The sequence below is a fragment of the Pseudopodoces humilis genome, chromosome 16, assembly GCF_049639895.1.
Source record: "Pseudopodoces humilis isolate 2021_Gansu_Grassland_sample_001 chromosome 16, ASM4963989v1, whole genome shotgun sequence".
NCBI classification, from domain to species: domain Eukaryota; kingdom Metazoa; phylum Chordata; class Aves; order Passeriformes; family Paridae; genus Pseudopodoces; species Pseudopodoces humilis.
In genome coordinates this window covers 7612516-7640406 of record NC_142215.1, presented here as the reverse complement: position 1 = coordinate 7640406, position 27891 = coordinate 7612516, and the positions used below count along the sequence as shown (strand labels likewise).

Below are 27891 nucleotides of genomic sequence, written 5' to 3'. Positions count from 1 at the left end.
CTTCCCTGCTGCTGCTCCCCTCCTCAGACTGGGCAGAGGATGGCTGCTGGCAGGCGCCGTGGTGCAGGCAGTGCAGGACGCTGTGGGACTTGTTCCTCGGTTCTGGAACAATGGGATAGCCATGCCAGGGAGCAGCGTGCCCCGACAGGGCTGTCTGTTTTCTGCACAGCCCGGGGGTGGAGGGAACCATCCCAATTGCTGGATCACGAGAACAACTTGGGCAAACAACTGCAGGGGGGCACTGATGGCCAGGGTGCAGCTGGGGCACCATCCCACCACCTCCTCCGGCCAAGTGGCAGGGCTGGCGGTAGCAGGGACCCTCGGCCAGGATGCAGGCAGTGCAGTGGCCCCATGCCGGAAGATGTAATTGTCCCTGCATTGTGGGGACAGGCTGCTCCGGGCGGGAGAGCAGGCGGCGTGCCCGGCCGTCACACTCCCGCGTCCCGGGCAGCCCGGCTCCGCCGCGTCCCTCCTCGGGGAGGGCTGGCAGGGCTGGAGGGTGTGCAGAGAAAAGGAGAACAAGGAGGAGCAGTGCCTCCAGAGCCCGGGTCCCACAGGCATCCCCGCTGGGGCTGTCGTGCCGGCGCTGGCGGCAGATAACGCCGTTTCCTTGCTGGCTGCTCGCTATCAGCGTGGCGGCGACGGGCAGACAGGATCGCACCCCGAGCGCTCCGTGCTGGCCGCTGTCGGGAAGGGCTCCTGGCCCCCTTCACCCCGCAGCCAGCCTCGGGCCGTTTATTTTTACACGGGTTGTTTTCTTTCCGGCTTGAAGCCATCCTGCACGGCGGCAAGAGCCGGGACGGGGCCCCCACGCCTCATTTCCTTGCCATAAAACAACAAAGTGGGGGGTGAAGCAGTGCACTGGACTGGGACAGCGGGTCGATGGGTCAGGACACACGCCGCATCGTGGTTCCTCTGTTTGTCCCTTCTGTCTATCCCCTGACCGGCATCCCCTGGCGGTGTCGCCGCCGTGCTGCCCTTCCCGAGGACTCGATCCTCTCGGAGCTGGGGCTGCATGTCTGTGTGCCAGTGGGAGCTGGCATGGAGGGCAGAGCCCAAGTTTAGGCATGATGCCCCGTTAGATGGGTGTAACTGGGCACCCCAGAGTTTTTGCCCTGGTTTCTGTGCCTCTGCTTTGTCCCCACAGCCCCAAGCACACCCTGAAGAGGCTGAACGCTGCAGCTCAGCTGTCTCTCCTGGATTCCAGAGCTGGCAGGCACTGCCTGCACATCCTGGGCACAGACCACTTCGTGCCACAGCCCACCCGTCCCGAGCTGCTTGTGCCTGTGGTGTTCCTGCCACGTCTGGGTTGGACACCACCTTTGTATGGGGACCGTGGGCAGCCCCCTCCAGTGGGATGTGGGATAAGGCATGTCTCTTCTTCCCTGTCTCTGTGGGTTCACCGGGGCTTTGCTTGGAACATCACAGGATCCCACCAGCCCCAACATTGCACGTTTCTCCCCACTGCTGTCGGGGGCAGTGCAGGCAGCTGGCACACCGCAGATAAGGTGTGTGAACAGCGTGTGGGCAGTGTGGACGCACGGTGAGGCCATCACCCAGGCATGGTGGGCAGGCGGGGGGCCGGGGGCACCCACCCCAGCTCCGGGCTGCAAGCAGGGGGTTGGGAAAAGCGTGTGTTTCCCTTTAAGAGGCAGGCCCTGGAGCTGCTTCCTCTCAGCCCTGCAAGAGCCCTAAACACAGTGCATCTGCCTGCAGCCTGCCTGCACGCCTGCCTGCAGCCTGTCCCCAACCAGCGTGAGTAGGGCTCGGCCCCAGTGCCGGGACTGGGGAGGGCTGGCACCCGGGGCGATGGGCACCCTGCTTGCCGCGAAGGGCAGGGGGGGATGGCATTGCCATGGAGGGAGCCGGGCATCACTGTGATAGGTGCCAGACATCACTATGCTGGGCACCGCAGCACGATGCTCACTGCACTGCGGTCCAGAACACCGTGCACACCGCACATCACTGCAACGCTGGGTTCCGGGGGATCACCAGGCACTGGGGTGCCGGAGGACCAGGGCTGGTGCCCTGCAGATCGAGGTGTGGAGCTGCCGTGCCTCGAGCCCACCCTGTGGCTCGTGGGCAGCACGTGGCGGTGTCCCCGCGGCTCCGGTGGCGGCAGTGTCGCGGACACTGGCACAGCGGTGCTGGCACTCCAGCGGCTGCATCCTGCACCCTCGGGCACCGGCTCTGCTGGCCCCGGTGGCTGGCAAGTGTGGCTGCAGCCCGTGGTGAGCAGAGGCACTGACCGCAGAGGAGAGTCTGGGATTGAGCAACCTGCGGTGAGAGCAGCCGGTTTCACGCCCCGGACCCTGGAGAACGCCACTGTACCCCGTATTGGACCCCTCCGGGCTGAGCATCTGCTTTCACACAGCCCCCTGGCCGGGGTGTGTTTGCAGGCACTCGTGAGCCTTTTCTGAGCCGGGCAGAGATGTCAGAACCCCCCCGGTGTCGGAAGGGGTCTGCCGGAGGTTTACCGGGTGCCGGGCCCCCTCTGCCGGCTCCGGGAGTGCTCACAAGTAGCCAATTCTGCTGGTAGCACCCTGGCTGAGCCCCATACACGGCACCCTTGGGTGTCCTGGCCCTCAGAGCTCGGGGCAGTGCACATTTCTGGTGCCGTGGGGCAGCCAGGCTACCCCTCACCCATCGGACGTGCTTTGGCAGCCAAACGTGTTGCATGGGGTCGGTGCCAGCCATGTCTGAGGTGCAGAGCAGCAGCCCTGGGTCCTTGGCCAGGACGGCGAGTGCTGCCGGGCTTTGTCCGGAGCCGGGGCAGCGGAGGCAGCCCGAGCTCTCTCCCTCCCTCCTTGGTCGGGTTGCACGCTCGGCTGCCTCTGTAAACCGAGCTTGCTGCTTTACAGCGGCGCTCAGCCACTTCTCTCCCCCTGCACGCCTATGTAGGTTTTCCCAGTACTCCCTGTTCAAAGGGCACACTGGGATCCCATTTCTCCAGCTGCCCCGTCCCCGACTTGGTCTCGGGCCAGGTGCTCCCCTCAATGGGCACCCCCACAATGGGCAGCAGAGGTGGGTGTGGTGCTGTGTTGGTGTGAGCCAGGCGGGAGGATGAGGATGGAGGGGACTAGGAGCACCAGCTGGGGGCGGGTCTGGGGGCACGGCTCAGGTTGCCTGCACCCTTCACTGTGGGTAGGCGAGCTGCTCTGCTGGCTCATCCCACCCCTCTCCTTGCACCCCTGGAATGGAGTCTGCTTGCCCCACTGCAGTGCAGTGGCCCCAAAGCAGCACAGGCAGTGCTGGCTTTCTCCTGGCTTTTTGGGGGTGTCACAGCAGTCCTTTCCCCCTCTGCAGCCCAGGCTCAGGGTTTGGCCTTACTTCCTGGCCATGCTGCTGCTCCCACTCCTCCTGAAGGCCACCCTGCTGCGCCTGGCCAGTGGCTCCTACCACCCCTTCTACAACGGCTTCTACTACAATCACATCATGAATGACAATGGCCACGGGGAGGACAAAGGTAAATCGGGGACAATGGGGCCTGGCAGGTTGTTGCAGGAGGCTGAAGTACCCCCCTGCCTCTGGGTGGGTGGAGACCCATCACTTGGCGGGATTTGGGGCCCAGAGGATCAGGTGGGAATGCTCCAGAGATACATGGGGGATGCTCATGATAGAAGAGGTGGTGTCTGGAGGGAACATTTGGGGATACTACCCAGCCCTAGATCCTGACCTGCCCATCACACCTTCCTTCTTCCCCCCAGTGGATTACTTCAACGGAGCTAGACTTGTGGTGGAAACCTCCAAAGACCCTGTGTACAGCTACAATGGTGCCAATGTCACCCTGCCTTGCCACTACCACTATGAGCCCGACCTGGGACCTAAGCGCAAAATCCGCATCAAGTGGTCCAAGCTGCGGGACGACTACACCAAAGAGCAGGATGTGATGGTGGCCATTGGCAAGACCTACATGGCCTTTGGGGACTTCAAGGGCCGTGCTCACATCCATCAGGCCAGCCAGCACGAGGCCTCGCTGGTCATCAGCGATGTGCGCCTGAAGGACGATGGCAAATACCGCTGTGAGGTGATCGATGGGCTGGAGGACGAGAGTGATGTTGTGGACCTCCGGCTGCAAGGTGGGGGCATGCTGGGGACTACATGATCCTCTGTACCAAGCCAGTGAGCCTGGCCTTCCTGTGGTACCTCCTCCTTTGGGGACATAGCAAGGTGGGGGGGGGCTGGGGAGCTTGATCATGGCAGAAAGGGGCTGGGATGCTTGGTGTGATGGGGCAGTGTCTTGGGGCTGTCTGGCTCTGTGGCCCCAGGAGTGAGTGAGCCCGGAGCTGTCTGCCCAGCTGGGACACCAGGGGTGCTGTTGCAGTCAGAGTTGGGAGTGAGCCCATGGCCGCAGCATTTCCTGCCTTTACCCACCCATCTTCCCACTGTGCTGCATTACACGGAGCTGTCCCCTCCCCTCCCAGCTCTGAATATCCCAATGCTTCTTGTGATGATCCTTGGTGACTGGTCCAACCTCTCTTGCTCATTTGTCATGAGGGACCTGACTCATCCCTGACATTGCTTTTGAGCTCAGAGCTGTGGAAATGTCCCCATTCCTTGTCCCTGCCCCACCCCCTCAGTCCCTGGACCCTGCCTCCCACAGTGACTCGTCTGTACCAGTCCTTGTGCCTGTGTCCAAAGTGGTGATGCCCATGGTTCTGTCGTTCATCCATCCCCACGATAGAGGTTCATTCATCCCCATGCTGGTGGTCCATTTGTGCCCTGGGATCACGGCAGATTTGTCCCCATGATGCTGACCCTTGTACCCCTGTTCCTGAAGCCTGTGCATCTCCATGACAATGATCCCTCCATCCCCTCAGGGGTGGTCCATGCCTCCCTGGGACCACTGTCTGTGTATTCCCAGGACCGTGGTCTATACAACCCTGCGGTCGTGGTCCCTGTGTCCCCATTATAGTCTGTGCATCCCTGTATATGCAGGTGCTGTCCCCGTGAGGGGGTCCTTGTGTCCCCAGGACCGAGCCCGTGTGTCCCTGTGCCACCAGATGTCGCTGGCAACTCGCTGCTGGCGCCTGCATGTCCGGAGCGGCCCCATCCCTGCATGCCTGAGCCTTGTCTCCGCCACGCTGAGGTGGTCCCTGTCCCAGAGCCTGAATTTGAGAAGGGTCAGGGACCCCTATGGCTCCTGCTGGGGCTGGGCTCGGGTTGGGTGGGTTGCCCACGGAGCCAGCTGAGTGTCCCATCTGCCTCCAGGCATCGTGTTCCCCTACCAGCCTCCCCGCGGGCAGTACAGGCTCAACTTCCACGAAGCCGAGCAAGTGTGCCAGGACCAAGGTGCCATCCTCGCCAACTTTAACCAGCTCTTCCAGGCGTGGAGCGAGGGGCTGGACTGGTGCAACGCAGGCTGGCTGGCCGATGGCACGGTGCAGTACCCCATCCGCCTGCCCCGCAAACCCTGCGGGGGAGTGCACCTCGCCCCGGGCATCCGCAGCTACGGCCCGCGCCACCGGCACCTCCACCGCTTCGATGCCTTCTGCTTCTCCTCCGCCCTCAAAGGTGGGTTCTGGGCCAGGGAAGCTGGGACACTGGGGAAGGTGCAGTGCCTCTTAGGGCACAGGACTTGGCTTGGGTGGGGCTGTTCCAGGCAGCAATGCTCCAGAGGGGGACGCTCGGGATGTTGCTCGGTGCTGATGCTCCCATCTCACACTCTGCTCTCCCTCCTAGGAGAGGTTTTCTACCTGGACCGCCCGGCTGGGATGACGCTGGAGGAGGCCAAGCAGAGCTGCCAGGATGCAGGGGCCGAAATCGCCCGGGTGGGGCAGCTCTACTCCGCGTGGAAGTTCCTGGGGCTGGACCGATGCAATGCGGGCTGGCTGGCAGATGGCAGTGTCCGCTACCCCATTGTCACTCCCCGGGCCAATTGTGGCCCCGCCGAGCCCGGTGTCCGCAGCTTCGGCTTCCCCAGCAAGGGCAGGTTTGGAGTCTTCTGCTACAGAGAGAGATAAGGAGCCGGGAGGGATCCTTCTTGGACGGAGGATGTTTCCAGCCTGCCAGTGCCCAGTGTTGGGCATTTCCAAGGGCTGTTTTGGGGGTGACTGGGGGGAGGTGGGATGGGGGGAGGTTTCTTTTTGTTTTGTTTTGTTTTGTTTCCTTTATATTTTCCACATCTTGCTCAGCAGCTGGCACCTGCAGCTGCTTGGGGTGGCTGCCAGCTGGGCAGTGTGGGATAGTCCCTGTTGTGGGATGTGTGCAAGGATGACGCCCATGGGCCACTGCTGCCACCCCACTTTGCCCTGCCACCCCATGGGGGGTGGCTCCTTCCTGCGGTGGCAGATTGTCACTGACACCCACCTGCCCGTTCAGGCTGGTCCTGCCTCCGAGTTCACAAGGCAAGGCCATGAGGGAGCGAGGCAAGGCTGGATTTGGCCAGAGCAGAGAGCGGGCATCTCCACTGCACCCTGGCCCCTCTTCCAGCCCTATCCATGTCCTGCTGAAGGATGCCACTGTGCCTGTCCCTGCCAGAGCGCAAGTGCCTTATCTCCATGTGTCCCTTGCCTGAACTCCATTTGAACTCTGGTGCCTTCTTCTTTGAGTGTTGGCTATGAAAAGATGTGTTTTTCTGGACATCTCCTAATAAAATGGTGGAGAAAGCCCTGGAGTGACATGGCTGTGTCCCCATCTCTGACACAAGACAAGAGAAAGGTCTGCTATGGAGAAAGGATTTGGGGATCCCTGGCTGTATCATCCTTGGCTGAGCATTGTCTCATTAGTGCTGGCTCAGCTCAGCTCCTGCAAGGGCCTTGTGTTCCCTCATTAGTGAGTGTTAATTAACCCCCTGGGTTTCAGGACTGAAAGCTGGAAGGTGAAGCAGTTCCTGCTGGTCATGGGTTTTAGGCATGTGGGTTAATCCCCTCCCAAACTGAGAGCTGATCAGGGAGGGCAGTATCCTACTCCAGGGTCCTTCTTCAGCGGGGGCTTGAGACACCCTTCCCACCTCTGTGGTCCCTTAGGTGCTGCTTAGGGTTGAGCCATTCCTGTGTAGCTTGGAGCACCCTCTTTGGGTTTCCCTTCCTTGCTTTTTGCCTTGCCATGGGAAACCTCTCTCCTCCCAGCCCACCAGACATCCCTCTTCCCTAAAAAACCAACACTGACAAAGTGCCCATTCTGATTTAGCTTTCTTTATTATTTATCATTCTTTCAAAATAGGATATGTTCAAAAATATAAATAGGTGCAGGGAACGCTGGTGCCCCGCACGGTCCCCTGGCAAGAGCATGTTGTCCTGGGACGGGCGCTGCACCGCAGAGGGGGCAGTGGGGAAGCAGAGAGGGGCCACAGCCCCCAGCACCCGGATCCCGGGTCTCAGCATCCCCTCTCCTCCCTCCTCCCACAGCTCCTTCCACCTCATTCCCCCGGCCCTCCCCACCCGTCCTGACGTGCTGCAGCAGTAGAAGGATTCTGGAAAAAAAAATAAAAATAAAACAAAACCCCAAAAGGTGCTGTTCACCCTGGAGATTAAATAACAGAAATAATTACATTGTTCGTGGATAAAATCAGGAAAAAATAATCATCTTTATTATTTAACTTAACCCCCTGCCCTTTGCAAACCCACCCCCCTCCCTGTCCCCAAAGGCACAAAGATAATTGGAACCGGACGGTTAGTAAAAATGCTGAGATCTAATTCGTTTTGCTTTGGTGCTTGGAAAAACAATTTTTTTTATATATATACACAAAGGTGGGTTTGTCTTTAATATATTTTTTTTCCTTATATGACAAAAAAGCAACAAGAAGAAGAAGAAATCGACTCTGTTAATATAACTGTTCCGTTAAAAATCTCTTTTCTCTCGTTCACCCTCGGTCTCTCGCCCCGCTCTAATGGGTGGGTCTGTGCACGGCGCTGCCGCTGGGTTTCGACCGGCTCCTGGGGCTCCTCTTGTATAGCCTGCGCTGGTAGCTGGAGGCTGTGGAGGAGAAGAAAAGGCACCTTGTTGGCAGGAGCCGGGACAGAGAAGCTGCTTGTCCCACGCTGGCCTCCCCGGCCCCTGGCTGCCTGGAAAAACACGGGCAGCCGCAGGCAGCGCTGCCCGGGGCGGCCGCGTGTGCCCCGGCGCCAGCCCGCCCGCACCGCACAATCGGCCCTTCTCTCGCCCTGCCCGCGCCCTGCTGCACCCAGGGGAGAAGGTGCCCAGGGCTCGGCGAGAGCCTGGGCAGGAGCATCATCTCCACGGCTGCTTGTCCCACCCCTTCCCTGTGCCCAGCCAGAGTGGCAACTCTTCCCCATCTCACCCACTGCCCTATCAATCCCTAAATCCCCAGCCCCGATATGCAATAGCAGTGGTACGTGCTCAGGGCACAGGAGGGGAAACAGCCCCGTCTGGCTGGCGGGGACAAGGTTTCTGCCTGATCTTTGCTGCCAGTCTCCCTGGAAGCTGGCGTACTCTGGTGTGACAACTGCAGGAGGGTTTTGGTGGAAGCAGCAAAAGCTGGTTGGGAGCAGACCTGGTCTCTGATCACTGGCGGTCCATGCCAGGAGCAGCCTGCAGCTCTCCAGACCCACAGCAGAGCCAAAGGAATCAGCATCTTGCACCAGGGAGCCACCCACCCTTGGACACCTCCTCCTTCCATCTCCTCCCTGGGGCAGAGGTTTGTCCCTTAAGCCCTTATCGGCTTTCCCTGGCTGTGGGACCATTGCTTGATCTGCTTTATCTGGAATCGCCCAGCCAGACCAGAACCTGGCAAGGAGGCCACTGGACAGATGTGATTTGTCTAAGGCCAACAAAATTCTTGGGAAGCTGCAGGCAATCAGGGATGGGACAGGGGTGTAGGCAGGCCTGGGAGTGGGCTGGGACATCAGTGAAAGAAGGCTGACTGCAATCAGCTGGAGGCCTGACAGGAGTCAGGAACCCAGCCCTGTGCCTTGGCTTGTATCTGCTGAAGGACTCCTGACTGCTCCTGGGGCAGAGGGACACTGAGGAAGGGCTTGAGGGCCCCATTGCTCTCCCATCCTATTCTCTCTGTTGATGCAGTCTGTGTCAAAACTCACCCTTTCAGAAGCCATTTATTTTTCTTTCTCTGAGTAGCCTGGGCCATTGGTAAACTCCTTGCTGCCCCTTCCTGACTCTGGAGCTGGCCCTACTCTGCCTTTGTAGATCTCCAGAGCAGTCCTACGAAGCCAGACTTCGTGGTACACACCTTCCCCATGTCAGCTCCCATGGTCCCATCACAAGGGAAATTTCCAAGAAGTCAAGGGAACCATGGTGTGGCTTTCTGTCCGGTTCAGAGCTATCCTTCACCCTGAGATGATGCCCTGCATTCCCAGCTCCTTCCAGCTGCAGGGAGGCAACAGCCCTAAGCAAAGGTAAAGGCACCAAGACATACGGTTGAGGCAGGATATCCGTGGCTCCTCCCACTGCCCGTTGGGCTGGCACCGGATGGTGGGCACGTGGCGCTGGATGTAGCCTTGGTCGCACTGGTACCGCACCATGGAGTTTATTTCATAGCGCTCCTTCTTCCGACCGAAGGTCCTGGCATTCTCCACTGCAGGGGGGTCCCCGCAGGCCACTGTGGGAGATGGGCAGAGATGTGGGGAGTGAGTGAGAGAACACCCGCCTGGCTGAGCAGGCAGCTCACAGCCAGGGCAGGCTGGGCGTGCACAGCCTCGTCACTCCGTGAATAACACCTTAACTCCCTTTAACAATCCAGAGATTGCCTCTGTCCCCAGAGCTTAGGGGCAGGGGGGATATGGAAATTCTGTGATTTGAAATTAAGCAAGGGTCTGCCTCAGTGCTGCACTCCTGCCTCCTGGAGAGGCTGTGAGAGCTGAGCGTCACAACAGCTGCCTGTGTCTGTGGGAGGCCACAGAGCTGGTGTGTGGGAGTGATGCTGCAGCCAGGGTATGACTCTGCCTGGGGATGTTGAACCTTAATGGCTTGTCCTATTTATTTTCAAGTCCTTGTGAAACTTTCTCCCAGAGCCTTGGCCAACTTCAGTTTCTAATTCCTTCTATCTCTTTGATAACTTGTTGCAGTAACAAGACCCACATTCCTGGGCCCTGGCACTCTGCTCCAGACCCACAGCCACCTGCTGAGTCCCCCATCCTTGCCAGTATGGCACAGGCTGCTGACCTGTTCCTTTCTTGCAGGTGAAAGGGAGATGATAGTTGCAGGGAACGTCGTTCCATTCGCCTTTCTCGTGCCAGATCATCACAACGCAGTCCTCGCCCGCAGAAAAGAAGTTATCGGGTTGGTTGGGCCGCCAGTTCTCATATTGCTGCAGAGAGAGGACAGTCCTTCATCTAATGAGGCCCTGGTCTCTCCTACTCCCTCCTTCATCCTCACTGCCACCTCTCTCACGCCTCTCTCCAGCAGAGCCCGTGGGTTGCCAGCACTGCCCCTGCACCGATTATTGCTGTTGTGACGGTGCCTGAGACCCGACCAGCTTTTCTAGAGGCTTGGAAAAACCATGAGCCCTACAAAGTTTAGGATTGCCTCCACTCAATGCCCAACCCAAGCAGTCTACATGTGAGCCCTGGGGCCCTTTCCACTGGCCCCCAAAAGCTGGTGCCTGCTTGTGCTCTGGGCTCCAGGCTCACCAGGGAGTGCCCGTCAGACCAGCGGAAGTCGTTCTCCACAGCTCTGTCACTGAGGCCGATCCACTGGTAGTCCTGTGCATGACCTGGAAGAGCAGAAGGGGGAGAAAAGAGTCATGGCTGTCCTACACATTGCTGCAAGCATTTCTTTGCCTTCTCAGCTGTCCCTGGCCCTGGAGCCTCTGGAGCCCTGGTAACCTTCAGCTACCTCCCAGTCAGAATTCCCTGATGCCATTTTTCCTTACATCATGTTTGTGGGGAGCTCCCTCCCCACTCAACCTGCCATGAGCATGGGTGCATCCATACAAGGATGAGGCTTTGTTAGGATTCATATGAGCACCAGTGGGGCAAATGGTGGTTTTTACACCACTTTGGATAAATCTGCCTGTAGAGTCAGAGTCCAGTGGTTGGACCCATGCCCAGTCTTAGGCTGCCCTCAGCACTCACTGTTCACAAATTCTTGTTCCTCTGGGGTGATGATACTGCTCAAGTGGGCTTGATGTTGTCGGCATCTGGTCTCTGCATCCATCCAAGTCTCCCTCTCTTCAAAGTGCTTGTAGCAGTGTCCCTGGAACTTGGTCCACCCTTCCTCACAGTTTTCCAAGTCTGAAACACACAGAGAAGGGATGAAAAGGAGTTGGTGCACATGTCTGAAAGCTTTCAATTCACCTCTTAGCAGCTCATGCTCCCATGGCATGGGACAACACATGGTCACTTTCACTAAAAAGCACACTCTGACACAGTTGCCCATAAGAATTCCTTGGGAAAATTGTCAGAAGGCATCCAAGACACACAGAGAGGGCAGCCTATGTGGAAGGCTCTCTGTCTGCAGTGACACAACCAGTACTACTAGAAAGCTTGAATGATACAGACTTCTTCCTGAGAAATTCAACCCCTGTGTAACATTCTTGAAGTCTGCTTTTGAGGAACTAACCAAGCAAGAACACCTCTCTTCCCACTTGTGCTGGCCTGCAGTGGTTTCTTGCTCTGGAAAAACCCCTTCAAACCCCCCATCCAGATGTCCAGAATCAATGCATATGTGTTGAAAATGAAAGAGGAGACCATCAGCTTTGGGTGGTTCCATCATTTAGTGTGATTCTGGAGCACTGGAGGAGAAACAAACCGACCAAGATAGATGAAAAAAAATGGAGACAGAAACTTACCATAGTGGGGAGAGAGAATTAAATCTCAGTAAAAAAGCTTGGAAGCTGCTAAAGAAGTACAAACATTTCTCAGCTTTTCAGAAGATTTTTTACCATCTGAGAAATACTGGGGAACTGAACACAACTATTAAGGAAAAAAAAAAAAACAAACCACAGATGGGGCAAAGTAGAGAAAAATGGAGAAACCACCAGAAAAGACCTTCAGTAGTTCTCCATGAAATGCAACGCCACACATCTGTCTGCTACATGTGACTGAAGGAAATTAAATGTGTTTAATCTCAGCCTTTCAGATGCCTCATCTACCATCCTTTCTCAGGCCCTTGCTGCTCTGAGAGTGATGTGCTTCCATGAACCCTCATGCCTCTCTCCCTTTTCAGAAAGGTTTTCTGTACTCAGTTTGTTTGTTAAACTTGGTAGGTCAAAGCACTTGTCACTTTCAGTAACACTAATTCCTCCTAATCCACCTTTCTGGTGTTCTTCCAGCTGGACATTGCAGGCACTTCGTAGATGTTGGAGTGGTTGGTCATTATTTGAAACATTAAAAGCATTTCCTGTCTTCTTCAACAGACTAAATGGGTTATCTGAAAGTAGGTGAAGCTCTAAGGATCCTTGAGTTTTGCAGGCAGATGTCTTGCAGCGAACTCTGTCTTTCGAGACTAAGACTTCTTTCCAGCATCTTCAATAGCACCCCTTGTCATAGCAAGACATAGCACAGACTGGGGATGGGACAGCACATGATAAAGAATCTCAGCAGGCCTTTTTCTAGGAGAAAGGCCATGCTTTCCTACATAATTTTTTCCTACAGGTGAATATGACAGCAATTTTCTTGGAAAAGAATGATGAAAATCTTGTTCCCTGGAAAGGACACTTTCATGCTGACAAAAGGGACTGTGTGCATTCCTCACCTACAGTGTCCTGTTGTTCTTGGAAACCAACAGCAAGGATGGTCTTCCTCATGGGAATATGAAGATTTACATTCCACATGTGTTTTGGGGCATGGGCTTCCTCTTGCATCTCCCAGGCATGAGAATCCATAATTCAGAGAAAAGACAAAATTAAGTCTGGCTTGGATGAAACAAGATCATAAGCAGGGTGGAAAGTCTCTGGCTGGATTACAAGGATCTTCAACAACAGATATCATGGCTGGGTAAATCGAGAACTGATGAGGTTGCATTGGAAAATTGATGTTAAGAAAGCACAATTCCTGCCCAGAAGGTCCAATGATCCTGAGCCTTCTCCTTATGGTCTATTCCATATATTCAGATTGGAAGCAGAAAGAGATGTGGAGAAAGGGAAGGAGAAAATCCAACATATATTATCATTACTTATGCCAAGGTGTAAAAGGAGATACTGCAACCTTATTTCTCCTTGGTTTGAGCAAGGCAGGAGAGCTTCCCCTCAGCTAAGCTGATAAAAGTTCAGACTTCCTTCAGCTTTAAGGAAAAAACTCTTTTTTTTTGCTTGTAGAAACAAGAAGTATTGGTGCAGGTCATAATGCCTAATTTTGATGGAAATACAGGTTGCTTCCTGTTTTCTCAAAGATACATTCCCTGCTGATTTTGCCACAGGAAGCCACGTTGTGGGGATGACAAAAATGTCATGCTGTGTCAAATCAGTGGAGATTCCTGGAGTGAATGATGCTTCTCTCAGCTGCATCTTCCCCAAGAGAAACACAATCATTTTTCATGGCTCAGTTGAAGCATCCTTCCACAAAATTCCAGTCTAGCATAAAAGGTTTGCCTGGGGTGAAGATGCACTCAGAAAGTTCCCTACTGTTACAGAAGAACAGAAAGACCCTTGACCCAAAGAGACAGCAACTTCTATCATCAACATGGTTATGATCTGTGTGGAGCTTGACCAGAGACACTTAAAAAAGAGAAAGCTGAAGAAGACACCAGAAGCTCCTGCTTAAGAATCTTAGAGGGAGGACACGGTGCTGTGAGGAACAAACGTATCAAATTAGATACGCAAAAGCCTCAAAGCCTTTCCCGCGTGTGTTTGAGGCTGCTGTTAGAGGTTAGCTCACTGAGATGAGGGCAGCACTGACAGGAGCACTGGGGATCAGCTGTTTTTTGGGGGGTAGTGTGGGAACAAGGTGGTGCAGCAGTTAGTAGGATTAGCTGGAGCCAGGGAAGCCGTACCGATCTCACACAGGTCCCCTCCGTAGCTGGGAAGGCAAAAGCATTTGAAAGAGTCGATGCCATCAACGCAGGTGGCTCCATTCAGACAGGGGCTTGAGTGGCACACATCGGTGTCTGCAAGAAATCAAGGGCTTCCATTAGGGCTCTGGGGGGCAACTCCACCAACAGGAGAACTTGTTTCCTTGCTTGGTTAGGAGGGAACATCAGTCGATTTGGGGGGACTTGGGAGGGTTGTATTTCATAACATACTGCCACTGCTGCAGCGGAAGAATGAAGGCAAGAGACCCAACCCACCCTACAAGGAAGACATTTGTTTTCTGATGGTTGAGCACCACTCTGAAGATATCAGAACAAAGCTCAGCAGGATGTATCCAACACACTGGCTGTGGTAATTCTTCCTGGTCCGCTGCCTCTGCCTGGTGCATCAAACATGCAAACTTGTGTCTGTGTCTCCACCAGCTAAAGGTCTATGAGGAAGAATGTGGAATTCCTCCATAAGTGATGGAAGCATCCTCAAATAGATCTCTATCTCCTAACCAGCATTCCTGGTTGTCCATCCTCACTAATAGTTTCCTCTTAACCATAATTTAGATGAAATTTCTTCTTTGTGAAGATGAAGAAAGTGCAGAGAAGAAACAGAATGGGTTCAGAGGTGGTTCAGAGCCCCTCAACTTTTTCTCTTTGAGGATCTTAGAGCTGGCTATGGGTGCTTATTCCTTGGTGAGGGATCCTGGAGTGCAGTGACATTTTCTCCAGACCTGTCCCCACTATGTGCTCTTCTGTTTGTGATGAGGGTGGAAGAGGCTGGTACATCTTTTCCAGCTGTGGACTCCATCTTGGTGGAGAGAGCTTTGGAATCAGAAGGGTCATTCAGAACAGAAAAGATTTCAGATACATTCAACTCAGAAACAAGGAGGAAGACGAAGGAGGAAAATGGGAACACATCCACACAGGTTGGGTTAAATGATGACTGGTTAGATCCTCATGTGAGACAGCGTCTTTCACACTCAGGAGAAATATAAGTGATGACTAGCACTCCATGCTCTTCTTGTGGATGGCAGGGTTAGTGAGGAAGCATTCAAAGAGGATAAACATGATGGTTGTGGAAACAGCAGAGCAGAGCAGTGACTCCCCAGGATCTGTGCTCATCTTCTGACTGGGGTATATTTGGTTGGATATTGTTTTCTTGGAGCTGAGGCCCAGCTGCTCAGCGTCCCCAGGCACAAGGGAACAGATGGGCGTTGTACCCCCTGTGGCTGTCTAGTGACTCAGTGGCCAAGGTCTGATACGTCATCTAAAAGTGACATGTTCTGTAACATGCCTAAATGATGGAAAAAATCCTTTCTGACCTTGGATGGTAAATCTGTGTGTTCTTTGGAGCAAGGAGATTGTCATCTTTACGCTGGGCTGTATCACGGTGAGCAGTGAAATCATTCCTCAGCATGAAGAATGAGGCTGAAGAGCCTCTAACTCCAGTTTTGCAGTTCTTCTCTGAGAGAAGGAATTTTTCACTCTGGATTGCCCTTCTAAATCTCACAGAAGTTTTTGGATTTCTTTGTTCACTGCAAAATGAAGATAATTCTTGTTTCTATGATACTAGTAAATACTTTGAGACTTTCCAGAACAAAATGGGAGTCATAAGCCTAGAGGAAGAATAGAGGAGCTGAATTTGGCTGAGTATTGCTTATTAGTCACACTTGGAGTTCCTAGAAGATAGAGAGCATAAAGAAGAACGAGGTATCCTGAGGAGTGTTTACAACTCAAGAGACCCTTTGGGTTTCCCAACAGCAGTGGCAGCAGAAGTTCATGTTGATTCCAGTGGGCTCCAGCTGAACACGTAAGGAAAGGCTTTCCTTCATTCGTCAGGCTCCATGAAGTGGAAAGAACACTGCAGAGGTGGGAGTGAAGCACTCACAAGAGCTAAAGCTGAATGTTTAGCAGGGGATAATGAGCCTTCAGCTGTCTTCGGCCGTGTGGAATAAAACTTGGCGTGTCCAAGATCTCTTCTGAGATGCAGGAGACCTGCTGTGTGCTGCCATCCCTAGTCTTGGAGGAGGGGGGAGCAGGCACACATGTGCAAAGTCGTTGCTACAAATTTCCAGCTGGGAAATAAGTCTGGAACAGAGTTTTCTTTTACAGATATCACATATAATATGGTTGCACATATTATATGTGAAGTAAAAACAAATCTTTGATTATAATATATATGTTACATATCTCTCCATACATATACATATATATTTTTATATACAACATGTAGAGAAAGGATGTGTACTTGTAAGTAATGTTGGAGAAACAAACAAATACAAGCGAGACATAGGCAGATTTTTTCCCGCAAAATTGTGTTTCAAGTGGCTGGAGAGAAGATGTTTTAAACACGTGATGATCATAATAAACACAAAACTCCCCTTCAGCCTGGTGGGCTGCTGAGGGAGTGACCCTCTCTCCATCTAGATGCAGAACCACCTCACCAAGCTCATACTGGAGAAATCAAATATATCTGTCAGGTTGGAGAAAGTGTTGCTGAGTCTGGTCCTCCCAGAAAATCTGGATCTCAGAGATCCAAGAAAGGTCTAAATGGTAAAATTGGCAATGACGTTGCCTCTGGAAATCCTGGCAAATTGGTTTGTGGGTGTTTCTAGGATAAGGCATCTAAGCCACAAACATGGTTTACAGGAGGTGAGAACTCCATTAAAAAAATAAAAAATTCCATCTATCACACAACACTTAGCGCTTGGGTTTTTTTTCATAGCCTTTTATATACTATAAATGTGTCTGCTTCCACATTGTTTCGAGCTAGATGAGGCTAGCAAATCACTGCACACCTCTTCAACCAGCTGCAAAGCCTGCAACACGCTCGGTGTGCCAGCCCTGCTGAGCACGGAGCGAGCCCCCACCTCCACAGCCTGCCAGGTACCTTGACACTCAAGGATTTAGACACCAGCTATTTATTTGCTTGGCTGAGCAGTCATCCAAAAAGTCAGCTCTGCTTTGCGATGCAGCTCAAGTGCTTATCAGCTGACAAGGAGACAAGACCACTGCTATTATTACCCCGAGCTAACAAAGGACAGCGCTAGTCGAGGAATGCAGAAGGGAGGCAGCCCTCTCTTTCAAGAGCTGCAGCTGTAAAACAAAGACGGGGAGAAAATGCCTCGCGGTGCCAAGAATAGGAAACCCAGTTAGAACATGTTATTAACTCACTTCTTGTGGATAATGCAGAATTAGCAATTCTTCTAAAGAGGATTCGTACTGCACTTAATATTGCCCAGAAGTTGCAAAAATTCCTCAATTCTACTGTCACAATAGTTTTTATTTTTTGCTACTAACAGGACCCAAGGTCTAACTTTTAGATGCTTTTTTTTTTAGTAAACCAATTAAAATAAAATGACCAATGTAAACTAGATCTTGCATCTGGAAGATGTAAACTGTTGGCTGGAGAAAGCAAGGAGAGTTACACAGCTGCAACACAAAGTTTGAATTTGTTCCACCATTTTCTTCCTAAGACTTCTTCTTCATTGCCAGAGATACACTATATTTAGCCAGAATAATTTTCTTTTGGTGCAGCTTTAAACAAGAGAAGTATTCTTGTCATCGTTGTCCATGGTAGTGGGAGGTTTGAGCTAGATCACGTTTAAGGTCCTTTCCAATCCTAACCATTTTATGATTCTATGATTCTCCCAATGCCTTTGAAAAAATTTTTTGTACTAGATCATGGAAATTGGAAAGAGAAACCTGGGAGAAATGAAAGAAAAATAGTTTGGTCCTGGTTTTGCTCAGAAGGCAAATGACATGTAAAACTGAGCCTGCAGTGTCAGTGGTGAGAAGGAAACGCTTTTAAAATTCTTCATCCCAAGCTGAGACAACAATTCCAGAAACAATGGTACCATTTCCTGAAACAGTGCAGTCTGTGCATTTCTCTCCATGGCTGCCTATATGGAAGATGAGCAAGAACATCCATTAAACAAGGTCAGCTTTGTGCTTAAAGCAGCTACTGAGGAGAAGCAGCTGGTGAACAGAGAGGATGCTATCACCCAAACCCTGAGCAAACTGTAGTTTCCCTGAAGCTGTGAGTAACAGGTTTAGTAATATATTCTATGATATTTCTATACCCTCATGGTTTTGTTCTACAGAGCAGAAAAGGTCAGAGAGAAGGGCAAGGCATTTTCAGGACGCCCAACCGTGCCTGTTGTGCCCCTTACCCTTTCTTTATAGGCCTCCTTGTAAGTGCAATTATCCAAAAATCAAAGACCAACTAGATAATGATCTCCTAGAGATTGGGGAAAAAAATCCAGGTACAAATTAAATTTGCTTTTCAGAGTCTGCTGGGAAGTTTGAACTTCTGATCTGATAGCTCAAACATCAAAGGAAAACATTGGAGCAGTTGTAGGGTGACTCACTGAAGAAAAGAATAGGAGGAGTTGGGGAAACCAGTTCTCTCACATTTTAAGTTAAATGCTAGTATTGAACATCAAATAGCCAGCTACTGACTTACAATGAGCAATTAAGTCATTAAAATAATCAACTACAATAATTCAACCAAAGCCTCCATGCAACAGAAGGGGCAGGCATTACTATAGCCTTAAAAAAATGCTCTATTTTACTAGAGACCATCAAATTTCCAGGAGGACCTGCTGACCTGCTGGAACCTTCAATTTGTCCAATGCTCTCATGGAAGAAGAGCTCAGGAAATTTGGATATCTCTATCTCCAAAATATTATGTAAAATATTATGTAAATGGACATGTAAATAACCCTAGTCCAAGACTGCAGGTTACCTCTGCAGAGGAAGGTTTTGTTTAAGCAAATTAACTCCTGATGCAAAGCGGACAATGTGTCCAGGAGACATCAAATCATCTGCTCAGCCACAAAGGGTCTGTGCCTCTCAGCCAGGACTGGGACCTCCATCTCTTTCTTGAGAGCATAATTTGCATTCCACATTGGGTGAAACATTCTGAATCAGGTGAATATTCTCCTGACTTTTTTTCTGGATGATTTTCTCTGGACCAACAAAACTCAATCCCTCAGACTTCCAGGTTGTGAAGTATGAGGAAAGCCCATTAAGACCTTTCCTCATTTGTATTCTAACTTTCTTCTGTGTGAGGCCATGGGCAGTAGACTTCATGGACTTGTTTCACCAGAGACAAGCAAAACTTGACAGAAAAAGATGCCATTTCAGCACATTTCTCTTTCCGCCCCACAAACGGAGTGAAGTTTTTAAGTCACTGACTGGTCTGAGAGCTCCAAACCACAGCCTTGCACTGAAGTGCCAGCATGTTTTTTCAGCTAATAATTATTTGTCTTCAAATGTTACCAGAAGCAAAAAGACCTGCTGAGTCGGCAAAACCCTGGGTGAGGAAGCCAAGCCTATGGACAATTCTTTCAGCTTGTGGGGTTCCTGTCCTCATGAAGGAATCAAATGCTGACTAAAGACATGTACATGCACAGCCTTCAATTTGGTTAAATGCAAAAACATACTGGCACTCCAAGTGTTAATCCTTGGTCTTCTGGCTCTGGCTTTTAGAGATACTTTTAGGCTCCAGCCGAGCAGAATAATATCATTCTTCTTAAATCATCCCAATAAATAGACTGCTGGATCTAACTGGAACCCTGCAACAACAGGGCCAGAGGGCAAAATCCACATTTCTTCCCGTTCCTCACTCTAAGCTCCTGTAAAGCTGAACCAACTTGACCCATGCTTTAATGTCAGTCAAAATCCACTGCACTGCACCCATTGCACCCTACAAACCCTAAGCACAGCACAAGGCATGCATATTTTATTTGGAAGAGCTAAATTTCAAGGCTGGGAAGCTTTAAGTGAAAAGGCAGCCGCAGCATAGGAAACGGCATTTTGGGATCCAGCCTACAGTTTTTCCTTGTAGACTTTCCATGTTCACAATCCCCAGAACTCTGTAAAAAGTAACAAACCAAAAAAGGAAACCTAGGATTCCTTTTCTTTCTTTTTTGTATTTTTTTTTTCCCTTCTTTTGTCATCTCTTTGCTGCAATTCTCTAGCAGAGGTTTGCTTTGTTGTAGGGGTGTTTTGAGTTCATGGGCAACAAACTTTTTTGTCACCTGGGTGAGCTTCCTTCATAACCTGACCAGGACTGCATTTTACATTGTAATAAAGTGTACCAATAAAAAGAGAAGTTTTACCCTAGAATATCTTTGCTGGTGGGAGTAGCAGCCATACACATTTTCAAGCCCATTTCTAATTTATAAAGTGTTCAATTAAACTTCATGCAGTGCTTACCTCTTGCTGTCTCCTGCTAAGCAGCCCCAGCTGCTACATTGTCCTCTCTGTGACTTGCAAATACACATATTCCAATTTCAGAACATTTTTCAAGATTCTTCACACATGAGCTGCTGAACACATGGTTTTCTTTCAAAATACTTCACAAAAATGTTGGCTAACAAATGGTCTGAAGAATCTGGCAATTGCCTTGTGGTTAATTTTTAAAAAGAAAAAGCAGTGGAATAAAATTCGTATTTTGGGGCCAATATTTTTTTATTTTTTAATTTTTTTTATTTTTACTGAGCCTCACTGGCTTCCTTCCTCCCCCTCAATGCTGCCTTTGCTGGCTTATTTTTGTCTCTGGGCTTGGACGTGGCCGTGGGCATGGCCCAAAAGCAGGGCCTACTTTTGCAAGAAGGAATTTTGGGTCCATAACTCCTGTAGCACCCTGGCAAGCCCTGGGTGCTGTGCCAGGCTGGACCAGTGCTGTGGGAATGACCCTGCCGATCTGCCCTCACCCACTCCTGCAGCACCCTCGGGAGAGCAGATGTGCCGTGAGCAGGACTGAACAAAGGTTTGTGATTACCTGTGCTCCCAGAGGGAGAGAGCACAGGGAAATGCAGTGACTCATTGGAAGCACTTAGGGATGGAAATGACGTTAGAAAGCAGGCTGAGCTGCACAAAGCCCTGCACTTACAGACCCTTACTGAGTCCAGAGTGTGACCTGAATGGCGTCAATTGACCCAAAAGAAGCAGTTTAAGAGGTAACGTGGGAAGGGGTAGAACTGATGACCCTTTTGCCAGAAGGAAGTGAGCACATCTCTTTGCACATACATTTTGTACTAAAGCAACTTGTGGCCCTGTATGAACATATGGCCCTTTGAGAACTGAGCATGTTCAGGACATTCACACAGCAGCACAAGCACTGATGGCTTTCCAATGAAGCTTGTCCCTAGGTGCCAGGTCCTGGTGGCAGCAAAGAGAAACCAATCTGTGTCCAGGGATGCTTCAGGACACCCTGTGTTACCAGGACTGGGCATCTCCCTTGGCCAAGAGGCACAGTGTCTTGCAACGTGTTTTTTTTTCTCACTGCAGTGCACTAATGCTTTCACAGCATATGAACTCTTCTCAGGAAATGCTCGTCAAAATGCCACAGAGTGTTTTCACCATAAATGGTTAATCAGGCTGAAATATTGTGTCTGTTTGTACTTGGCAGTAAGTTGGCCCAACCAAAGACAGAGCACTAAAATGCTAGAAAGGCAGGGTGGAGGGAAGGGCATTTATCAACAGAGCTGACAAAAGCTAGTGATGCTCTGAGCATTATCTCACACATTTATCCCATTGTAGCTGCAGAGAGCAGCATAAGACACAGACCAGAGGGTGGCTACATGCTGAGCAATAATTGGGGCTGTAGGCAGCAAGTCAGCCCAGCACGGAAAGATAAACAGAACAGGACTGAGACTAGCAGCCGATCTTCTCCAACTTCTCAGCTGCATGCAGGGTGGAAAATTGGCAGGTGGAGCCATTCTATGGAACTTTGGAACAGGCTGCCCAAGGAAAAGGTTGAGTCACCATCCCTGGAGGGATTTAAAAGACATGTAGAGGAGCCACTGAGGGACACGGGTTAGTAGTGGACTCAGTAGTGCTGGGTTAATGGTTGGACTCCATGATCATAAAGGTCTTTTTCAGCTTAAGCAATTCCATGATTCTGTGATCATGACCTGTGGAAAACCCCATATTTATTGCTTTCCATCAGAACAATGTTCTACTCAAGTCTGCTTCTGTGTTAATGTTCTCTGATGTATAAAAAAACAAAAAAAGTGACAGCTTTGCCCCCTCCTTGCTTTCCACAAAGCTTTCCCTTCCATATGAGACACATTACCTTCTGCAGTGGGTCCTAATGCGTCAACTGCTTCTAGTGAGACTTGGGGCAGGGCAGCAGTGGTGGTGGCCAGCAGATGGAGATTGTCTGGAGCAACCACTGTCTCTGTCTCTTGTTCTGACACCACAGGAGGGGAAGGCTCCATTTCAAGCTGAGCCTCTTCAGGGTTCCTGAGTCCCTGTGTTGGTTCAACATCTGGAGTCCTGGTACTAATTACAACGTCTGGGACAGAGGTTTCCCTCGAAATGCCTGAGATAGAGTGTGCCACAGCTCCAGATGTTGCATCAGAAATCTCTTTCTCCTCAAGAGTACCAAAGGGCTCCCCACTGGCCAAGGATGTGGCAGCTGTTTTGATGTTAGCAGCAGGCAATGCAGATGCTTCCCCACTGGTTTCATGGACCGTGGATGCTTCTATGCTGATCTCAGGAAATGTCTCACCTCGGGCTTCTTGACTTGTGGGTGTTCCTATTCTAACTTCAGGAAATGCAGATGTTTCCCCACTGACTTCTTGAACCGTGGATGTTTCTATGAAAATTTCAGGATAGGCAGATGTTTCACTCCTGGCTTCTTGACTCGTTGGTGTTTCTATGCTAAACTCAGGGAATGCAGATGAATCCCCACTGATATCACGGACTGTAGAAGTTTCTATGCTAATCTCAGGAAATGCAGATGTTTCACCCCGAGCTTCTTCAACTGTGGATGTTTCTATTCTAATTTCAGGAAATACAGATATTTCACCACTGGTTTCATGGATTGTCGAAGTTTCTATGCTAATTTCAGGAAAGGAGGATATTTCCCCACTGATTTCATGGACTGTTGAAGTTTCTATGCTGATTTCAGGAAACGCGGAAGTTTCCCCACTGGTTTCATGGACCGTTGAAGTTTCTATGCTAATTTCTGGGTAAGCAGATGTTTCACCCCTGGCTTCTTGATTTGTGTATGTTTCTATTCTAATTTCAGGAAATGCAGAACTATCTCCACTAGTTTCATGCACTGTTGAAGTTTCTATGCTGATTTCAGGAAAAGCAGATGTTTCTCCACTGGTTTCGTGGACCGTCGAAGTTTCTATGCTAATTTCAGGATAGCCAGATATTTCACCCCTGGCCTCTTGGCTTGTGAATGTTTCTATTCTAATTTCAGGAAATGCAGACGTTTCCCCACTGATGTCTTGACTTGTGGATGTTTCTATTCTAATTTCAGGAAATCCAGATGTTTCCCCACTGATTTCTTGTATTGTGGATGTTTCTGTGCTACCTTCAGGAAATGCAGAGGTTTCCCCACTAACTTCCTGACCTGTGGATGCTTCTATGATAATTTCAGGATACCCCGATATTTCACCCCTGGCTTCCTGACTTGTGGATGTTTCTGTGAAAATTTCAGGAAATGCAGAGGTTTCCCCACTGATTTCTTGAATTGTTGATGTTTCTGTGTTAAATTCAGGAAATGCAGATGTTTCCCCACTGATTTCATGAAATGTGGATGTTTCTATACCACTTTCAGGAAATGCAGATGTTTCACCACTGATTTCATAAGTTGTTGATGTTTCTAGAGCACTTTCTGGCAGTGCAGATGTTTCTCCACTTAGTTCACCAGATGCAGAGGCTTCACCACTTGGCCCCAAACTGTAGGGAAATGTGACAGTATCCCCACCCAGTTCTTGTGACAGTGTTGGTCTTGTCACCATTTCTACTAAATCAGAAGTGACTAAAGTGATTCCTGGAACCCCTGAGGCCTCCCCACTGATATCAGTCACTGTTGAAGACTGTCCACTTAGATCTGTGGCTCCAGAAAAGTCTCCACTGATGTATGGGATTCCAGATGGCTCTCCACTCAAGTCTCCTGCCCCTGAAGGAAACCCACTAGTCTCCACAGCTCCGGAACCTTCTCCCGATAGTCCTCTGTCTCCAGAAGTAAATCCACTGATTTCTATCATCCCAGATGGTCCTTCTCCCACTTCTTGTGCCACTGATGTCTGTGTTACAGCTTCCACCAAAGTGGTATCCACAAGAGACACGGTGGGAAAGCCAGAGGTGAGTCCACTTTCCTCTCCAGACAGCAGACCACTGGTGACATCAACTCCAGAGACGTCTCCACTGCTGTCCATCACTCCACTCGGGTAACCGCTCATCTCCAGCACTCCAGAAACACTCCCACCAAAATCTACATCCCCAGAAGGCTCACCACTGATGTCTAAACTCCCAGATACCATGCCTGATCCATCTTCATCTCCTGAAGGCAATCCACTGGTTTCCAAAGTCTGTTTTGTTTCTGCTCCTATAATTGGCGGGGCTGTTGTCACTTCCTCCAAAGTGACATCTACAAAGGTAATGCCGGAGGCCTCACTGCTTCCATCAATACCAGAGGTAAGGCCACTCAGGTCCACCAGGCCACTCGTCTCATGTGTTCCAGATGTTTCTCCACTAGCACCCAGTCCTGAGGGCAACCCACTAAGTTCAGCCCCTCCTGAGGGCAGCCCACTGAGCTCGGGTACCCCAGAGGGCTCCCCGCTGGGCTCAGCTCCTGAGGATAAACCTTGGATTCCACCACTGGTGTCCCACTCAGAGGGTGGGAACCCTGACAGATCTCCTTCACCGCTGACTCCAATGGACCCTTTTCCCTCCTCTCGCCGTTCTGCCACTGTTGTTACAACTTCCACTAATGTGGTATCCACAAGAGAGACAGTAGGAAAACCAGAGGTGAGTCCACCTTCCTCTCCAGATGACACACCACTGACTAGCTCGGTGCCAGAGATTTCTCCGCTCGCTCCAAAAGGCAGCCCGCTGCTTTCCACTTCAGATGGCATCCCACTAATTTCTGGTATCCTTGAAATAGACACTGATATCTCCTCCTCTGCAGAAGGCAGGCCACTGATATCAACAACAACACCAGAAGACAGACCACTCAGGTCTCCTGAGGGCAGCCCACTTTCTCCAGGTGGGAAGCCACTGGCATGCAGGTCTACCGATTGTGATCCGCTCTCTTCAATCCCCGAGTGGTCTCCACTGAGTTCAATAACTCCAGAAGTTGGTTCTCCACTTGTATCTGGAACTCCAGGTACCCACCCGGATGCTGAAGATTCACCACTGACTTGATGCTCCCCAGATTCAGTCCCCTCCCCTGACACCTCGCTGATGGAAGCATTGGTACTTGTTTCCTCTGGTACTGTGGTAGCTGGAGGAAAAGCAGATGGACTCACTGGAAAAGAAAGAGCAGACAAAGAGAAGGAGTTGGGAAAATTATTTACAGTTTGTGAGGGTCCCAACCATACACTACCAGCCCAGCATGACACAGGCTACAAGGAAGCTCTGAACTCACCTGAGAAAAGTGACACATCAGTTGGAAAGACCTCTGTACCCCAGGCTGTCTGATTCTCAGGTTGAGTGGCAGACTCTGTCTCCACGGTCACCTCCTCTCCAGAGGGCACCCCCTCCACTCCAGGGATCACTTGTGTTGCCAGCACATCTTCAAAGAATGGGGTGACCCCCTCCTCCTCCACAGGAGTCAGAGCTGGAACAAAAAGGCGTTGGAGGGAGTTTCCAAAAATTCACAATCCAAGATGCCAGTGAAGTGCCTCACTCAGAGCGGCACCCCAACATGCCCAGCCTCCCTTTTGAAACCCCTTTCCCCGAGGAGGCAGGTTTCTGTGCCCTGCAGGGGCTGGGAGGGTACCTCTGAAGCAGAAGGCGTGGTGCCGGGACAGCGGGTCGGGGAAGCCCGTCTGGTTGTGGTGCTGGTACACGGTCCTGACGCCCGGCGCGTCCCCGCCGCAGGCGGGACGGGGGCTCACGATGGGGTAGCGCAGGCTGCCGTCGGCCAACCAGCCCGCGTAGCACCTGTCCAGGCCCTGCTTCCAGGCGGCGTGGAGCTGGCCAACAGAGGCCAGCGTGGCGTTCTGGCTCTCGCAGTACTGCTGGGCTTCTGGGAAGGTGAACTGCTCCGGCTGGGTTGCGAAGAACACATCGCCTGAGGGATGGGAGGGAAAACACAGGTGAATTCCTGCATCCCAGATAGGGGTGGAGGTGTGGAGCACGTTTTTTGCTCCACAGACGTGCCCAAGGGACAGGGGAGGATGTACCCTTGAGCCTGTCGATGTAGCAGTACACGTCGTAGGTCTCCGAGGCCGGGCGCATGCCGTATGACCGCACACCTGGAGTGTTCTCTTTGTCTCCTATGCAGTTATTTCGGGGATTCACAATGGGATACCTACCAAAATAAGGAAGAGAGGAGGTAATCCAAGGTCAACCTTATGTAGCCAGGATTGAAGAATCTCAGTGTCCTTTGGGAGGGGGACATGAACTCTTCACTGTTTGAGGTGCTCAGAGCCCCCAGTGTGACTTGGAGACAAATCCACCTACAGCTTGAGGCAATAAACACAAATTTCCTGCTACTCTTCCTACACACCAGGAGGGCTCACTGGTGCAAAATGTATACACAGGTTAGGAAATGAGGAAAAGAAGTGGGCAAGAAGGCATCTATTGGCCACTGAATATTGGCCTGGAGAAAATTTTGGGTCAGCAAAGATTTCGATGTTGATGAGGAGAGCGGCAGGACAAACCAGAGCAAAGCCTCAATTTCACAGCTGAACAGTCATTTTGAAGGGTGCCTTTCCCAGGTCAATGTAACTTTACCTGACTGTCTGGTCCCGCAGCCAGCCAGCATCACACTGGTCAAAGCCAGCCTCGTAGGCAGCCTGGAGCTGCTGGGGGGTGGCGATCACAGCGCTGTTCTCCAGGCAGGCCTTCTGGGCTTGGACAAAGGAGAAGGCGTATCTGCTGGTGGCTGCGCGGTAGTGAAACACCACACCTGGGGGAAGAGAAGCTGTGGTGAGACAGCAGGTACCCCCTTGCACTGAGATGCATGACCAGAAATGGTCTTCCAAAAACCAATGCAAGAACCAGGCCCTCTCAAACCCCTTTTGATGGAAATGCCTCATTTATCGAGCCCTGCTGCCACTGAGGATGATATTCTGGGGATCTCTTTGGCCCTCCTCCAAGGTCTCCTTGCCTTGGCTTCCCCCTCCCCTGGAGTCAGGTGGATATTGAAGAGCAAAGTGTGACCACTGCAGCCCAACCATCAGCCAGCTGAGCCTCGGTCAGCACATGATGGGGTGGCCCACAGCCTTCTCTTCTCTTCTGCTGCTCCACTGTGATGGAGCTGCTCAGCCTGTCCCTGACCCCAAACAGGCCTGTGCACCCCCTGGATGCCCTCTGTGATGGCAGAAACTCAGGCTGTTTTCAGCTGAATGGTAACCTCTAGAATGAGCTGACCTTCAGGCTTCTCGGAGTCCTACCTGTAGGGGAGATGGGCTGCTCGGGAAGGTGACCTGCGCCGGGGGCAGCTGTCACTCGCACAAGCTGATCTTCTGCTGTGAACGCCAAGGCAGACTCCAGTCCTGGGGTGGCAGTCACCCCCGTGACCTCTTCCACCGAGCTCACCTCTGCTGTTTCGGTGGTACTAGCAGTGCCTAAGGCTATGGTGGTGATGGCAGTGCCTAAATCTACAGTGGTGGCTTCTTCAGGTACAGTCCACCCCGCAGTGCCATCCTCCCTGGTCACATTTTCCTCCTCTGTGGCAGGTGTCTCTACTGTGACAGCGCTGGTGAAGAGGTCGGGCAGGGCAGTGAAGCCCTCGTAGAGCCTGGTGGTGGTGGGGGTGATCTCAATGGGCTCCAGCGTGGCGATGCTGCCGCGGGCCTCCTCCTCCGTGGCATTGCGTGACAGAGGCAGCTCCACCTCAGTCTGGGTGACGGTCTGGACAGTGAAAGCGCTGCCCAGCTCACTCCCTATCTCATCGATGAACTGCCCTGGGACCAGGCTCTCAATGTCGTCCCCTGCATCAGGACACAAAGCAGCGATCAGAGAGGATGTCAGCCTGATGAGGTGAACTGCACCAGTGCTGCCGCCAAGAAGCAGCTGGGCACCTCTGGTTCT

General features: G+C 51.5%; 2 protein-coding genes across 2 annotated transcripts in view; one reads left to right on the top strand and one right to left on the bottom strand.

Moving 5' to 3' along the window:
* The first annotated feature begins 1632 nt into the window (after nucleotides 1-1632).
* On the top strand, nucleotides 1633-6032 carry HAPLN3 (hyaluronan and proteoglycan link protein 3). The gene is made up of 5 exons (XM_005521583.3): nucleotides 1633-1755; nucleotides 3307-3466; nucleotides 3708-4079; nucleotides 5212-5514; nucleotides 5683-6032. Exons 2-5 carry the CDS (start codon nucleotides 3340-3342, stop codon nucleotides 5961-5963), a joined length of 1083 nt encoding a protein of 360 aa, XP_005521640.1. The 5' UTR covers nucleotides 1633-1755; nucleotides 3307-3339; the 3' UTR covers nucleotides 5964-6032.
* A 1750-nt stretch (nucleotides 6033-7782) lies between these two features.
* Nucleotides 7783-27891, bottom strand: part of ACAN (aggrecan) — a 46356-nt gene continuing 26247 nt past the window's right edge. Inside the window, exons 7-17 of the mRNA XM_088063079.1 lie at nucleotides 27252-27791; nucleotides 26590-26764; nucleotides 26037-26164; nucleotides 25631-25924; nucleotides 25277-25468; nucleotides 21962-25156; nucleotides 10992-11150; nucleotides 10548-10630; nucleotides 10081-10225; nucleotides 9335-9517; nucleotides 7783-7917 (exon numbers count right to left, since the gene is read on the bottom strand). Of these exons, the coding sequence (XP_087919205.1) occupies nucleotides 7829-7917; nucleotides 9335-9517; nucleotides 10081-10225; nucleotides 10548-10630; nucleotides 10992-11150; nucleotides 21962-25156; nucleotides 25277-25468; nucleotides 25631-25924; nucleotides 26037-26164; nucleotides 26590-26764; nucleotides 27252-27791 (5183 nt within the window). The 3' untranslated portion in view covers nucleotides 7783-7828. The remainder of the gene's footprint in view (nucleotides 7918-9334; nucleotides 9518-10080; nucleotides 10226-10547; nucleotides 10631-10991; nucleotides 11151-21961; nucleotides 25157-25276; nucleotides 25469-25630; nucleotides 25925-26036; nucleotides 26165-26589; nucleotides 26765-27251; nucleotides 27792-27891) is intronic.

What these genes read in the sequence shown, in the direction of transcription:
- HAPLN3 (XM_005521583.3), top strand. Translation starts at nt 3,340, where the DNA reads ATGCTGCTGCTCCCACTCCTCCTGAAGGCCACCCTGCTGCGCCTGGCC. An exon ending in TGGCCACGGGGAGGACAAAG is followed by an intron (nt 3,467 to 3,707) that starts GTAAATCGGGGA and finishes TCTTCCCCCCAG; the next exon opens with TGGATTACTTCAACGGAGCT. An exon ending in TGTGGACCTCCGGCTGCAAG is followed by an intron (nt 4,080 to 5,211) that starts GTGGGGGCATGC and finishes ATCTGCCTCCAG; the next exon opens with GCATCGTGTTCCCCTACCAG.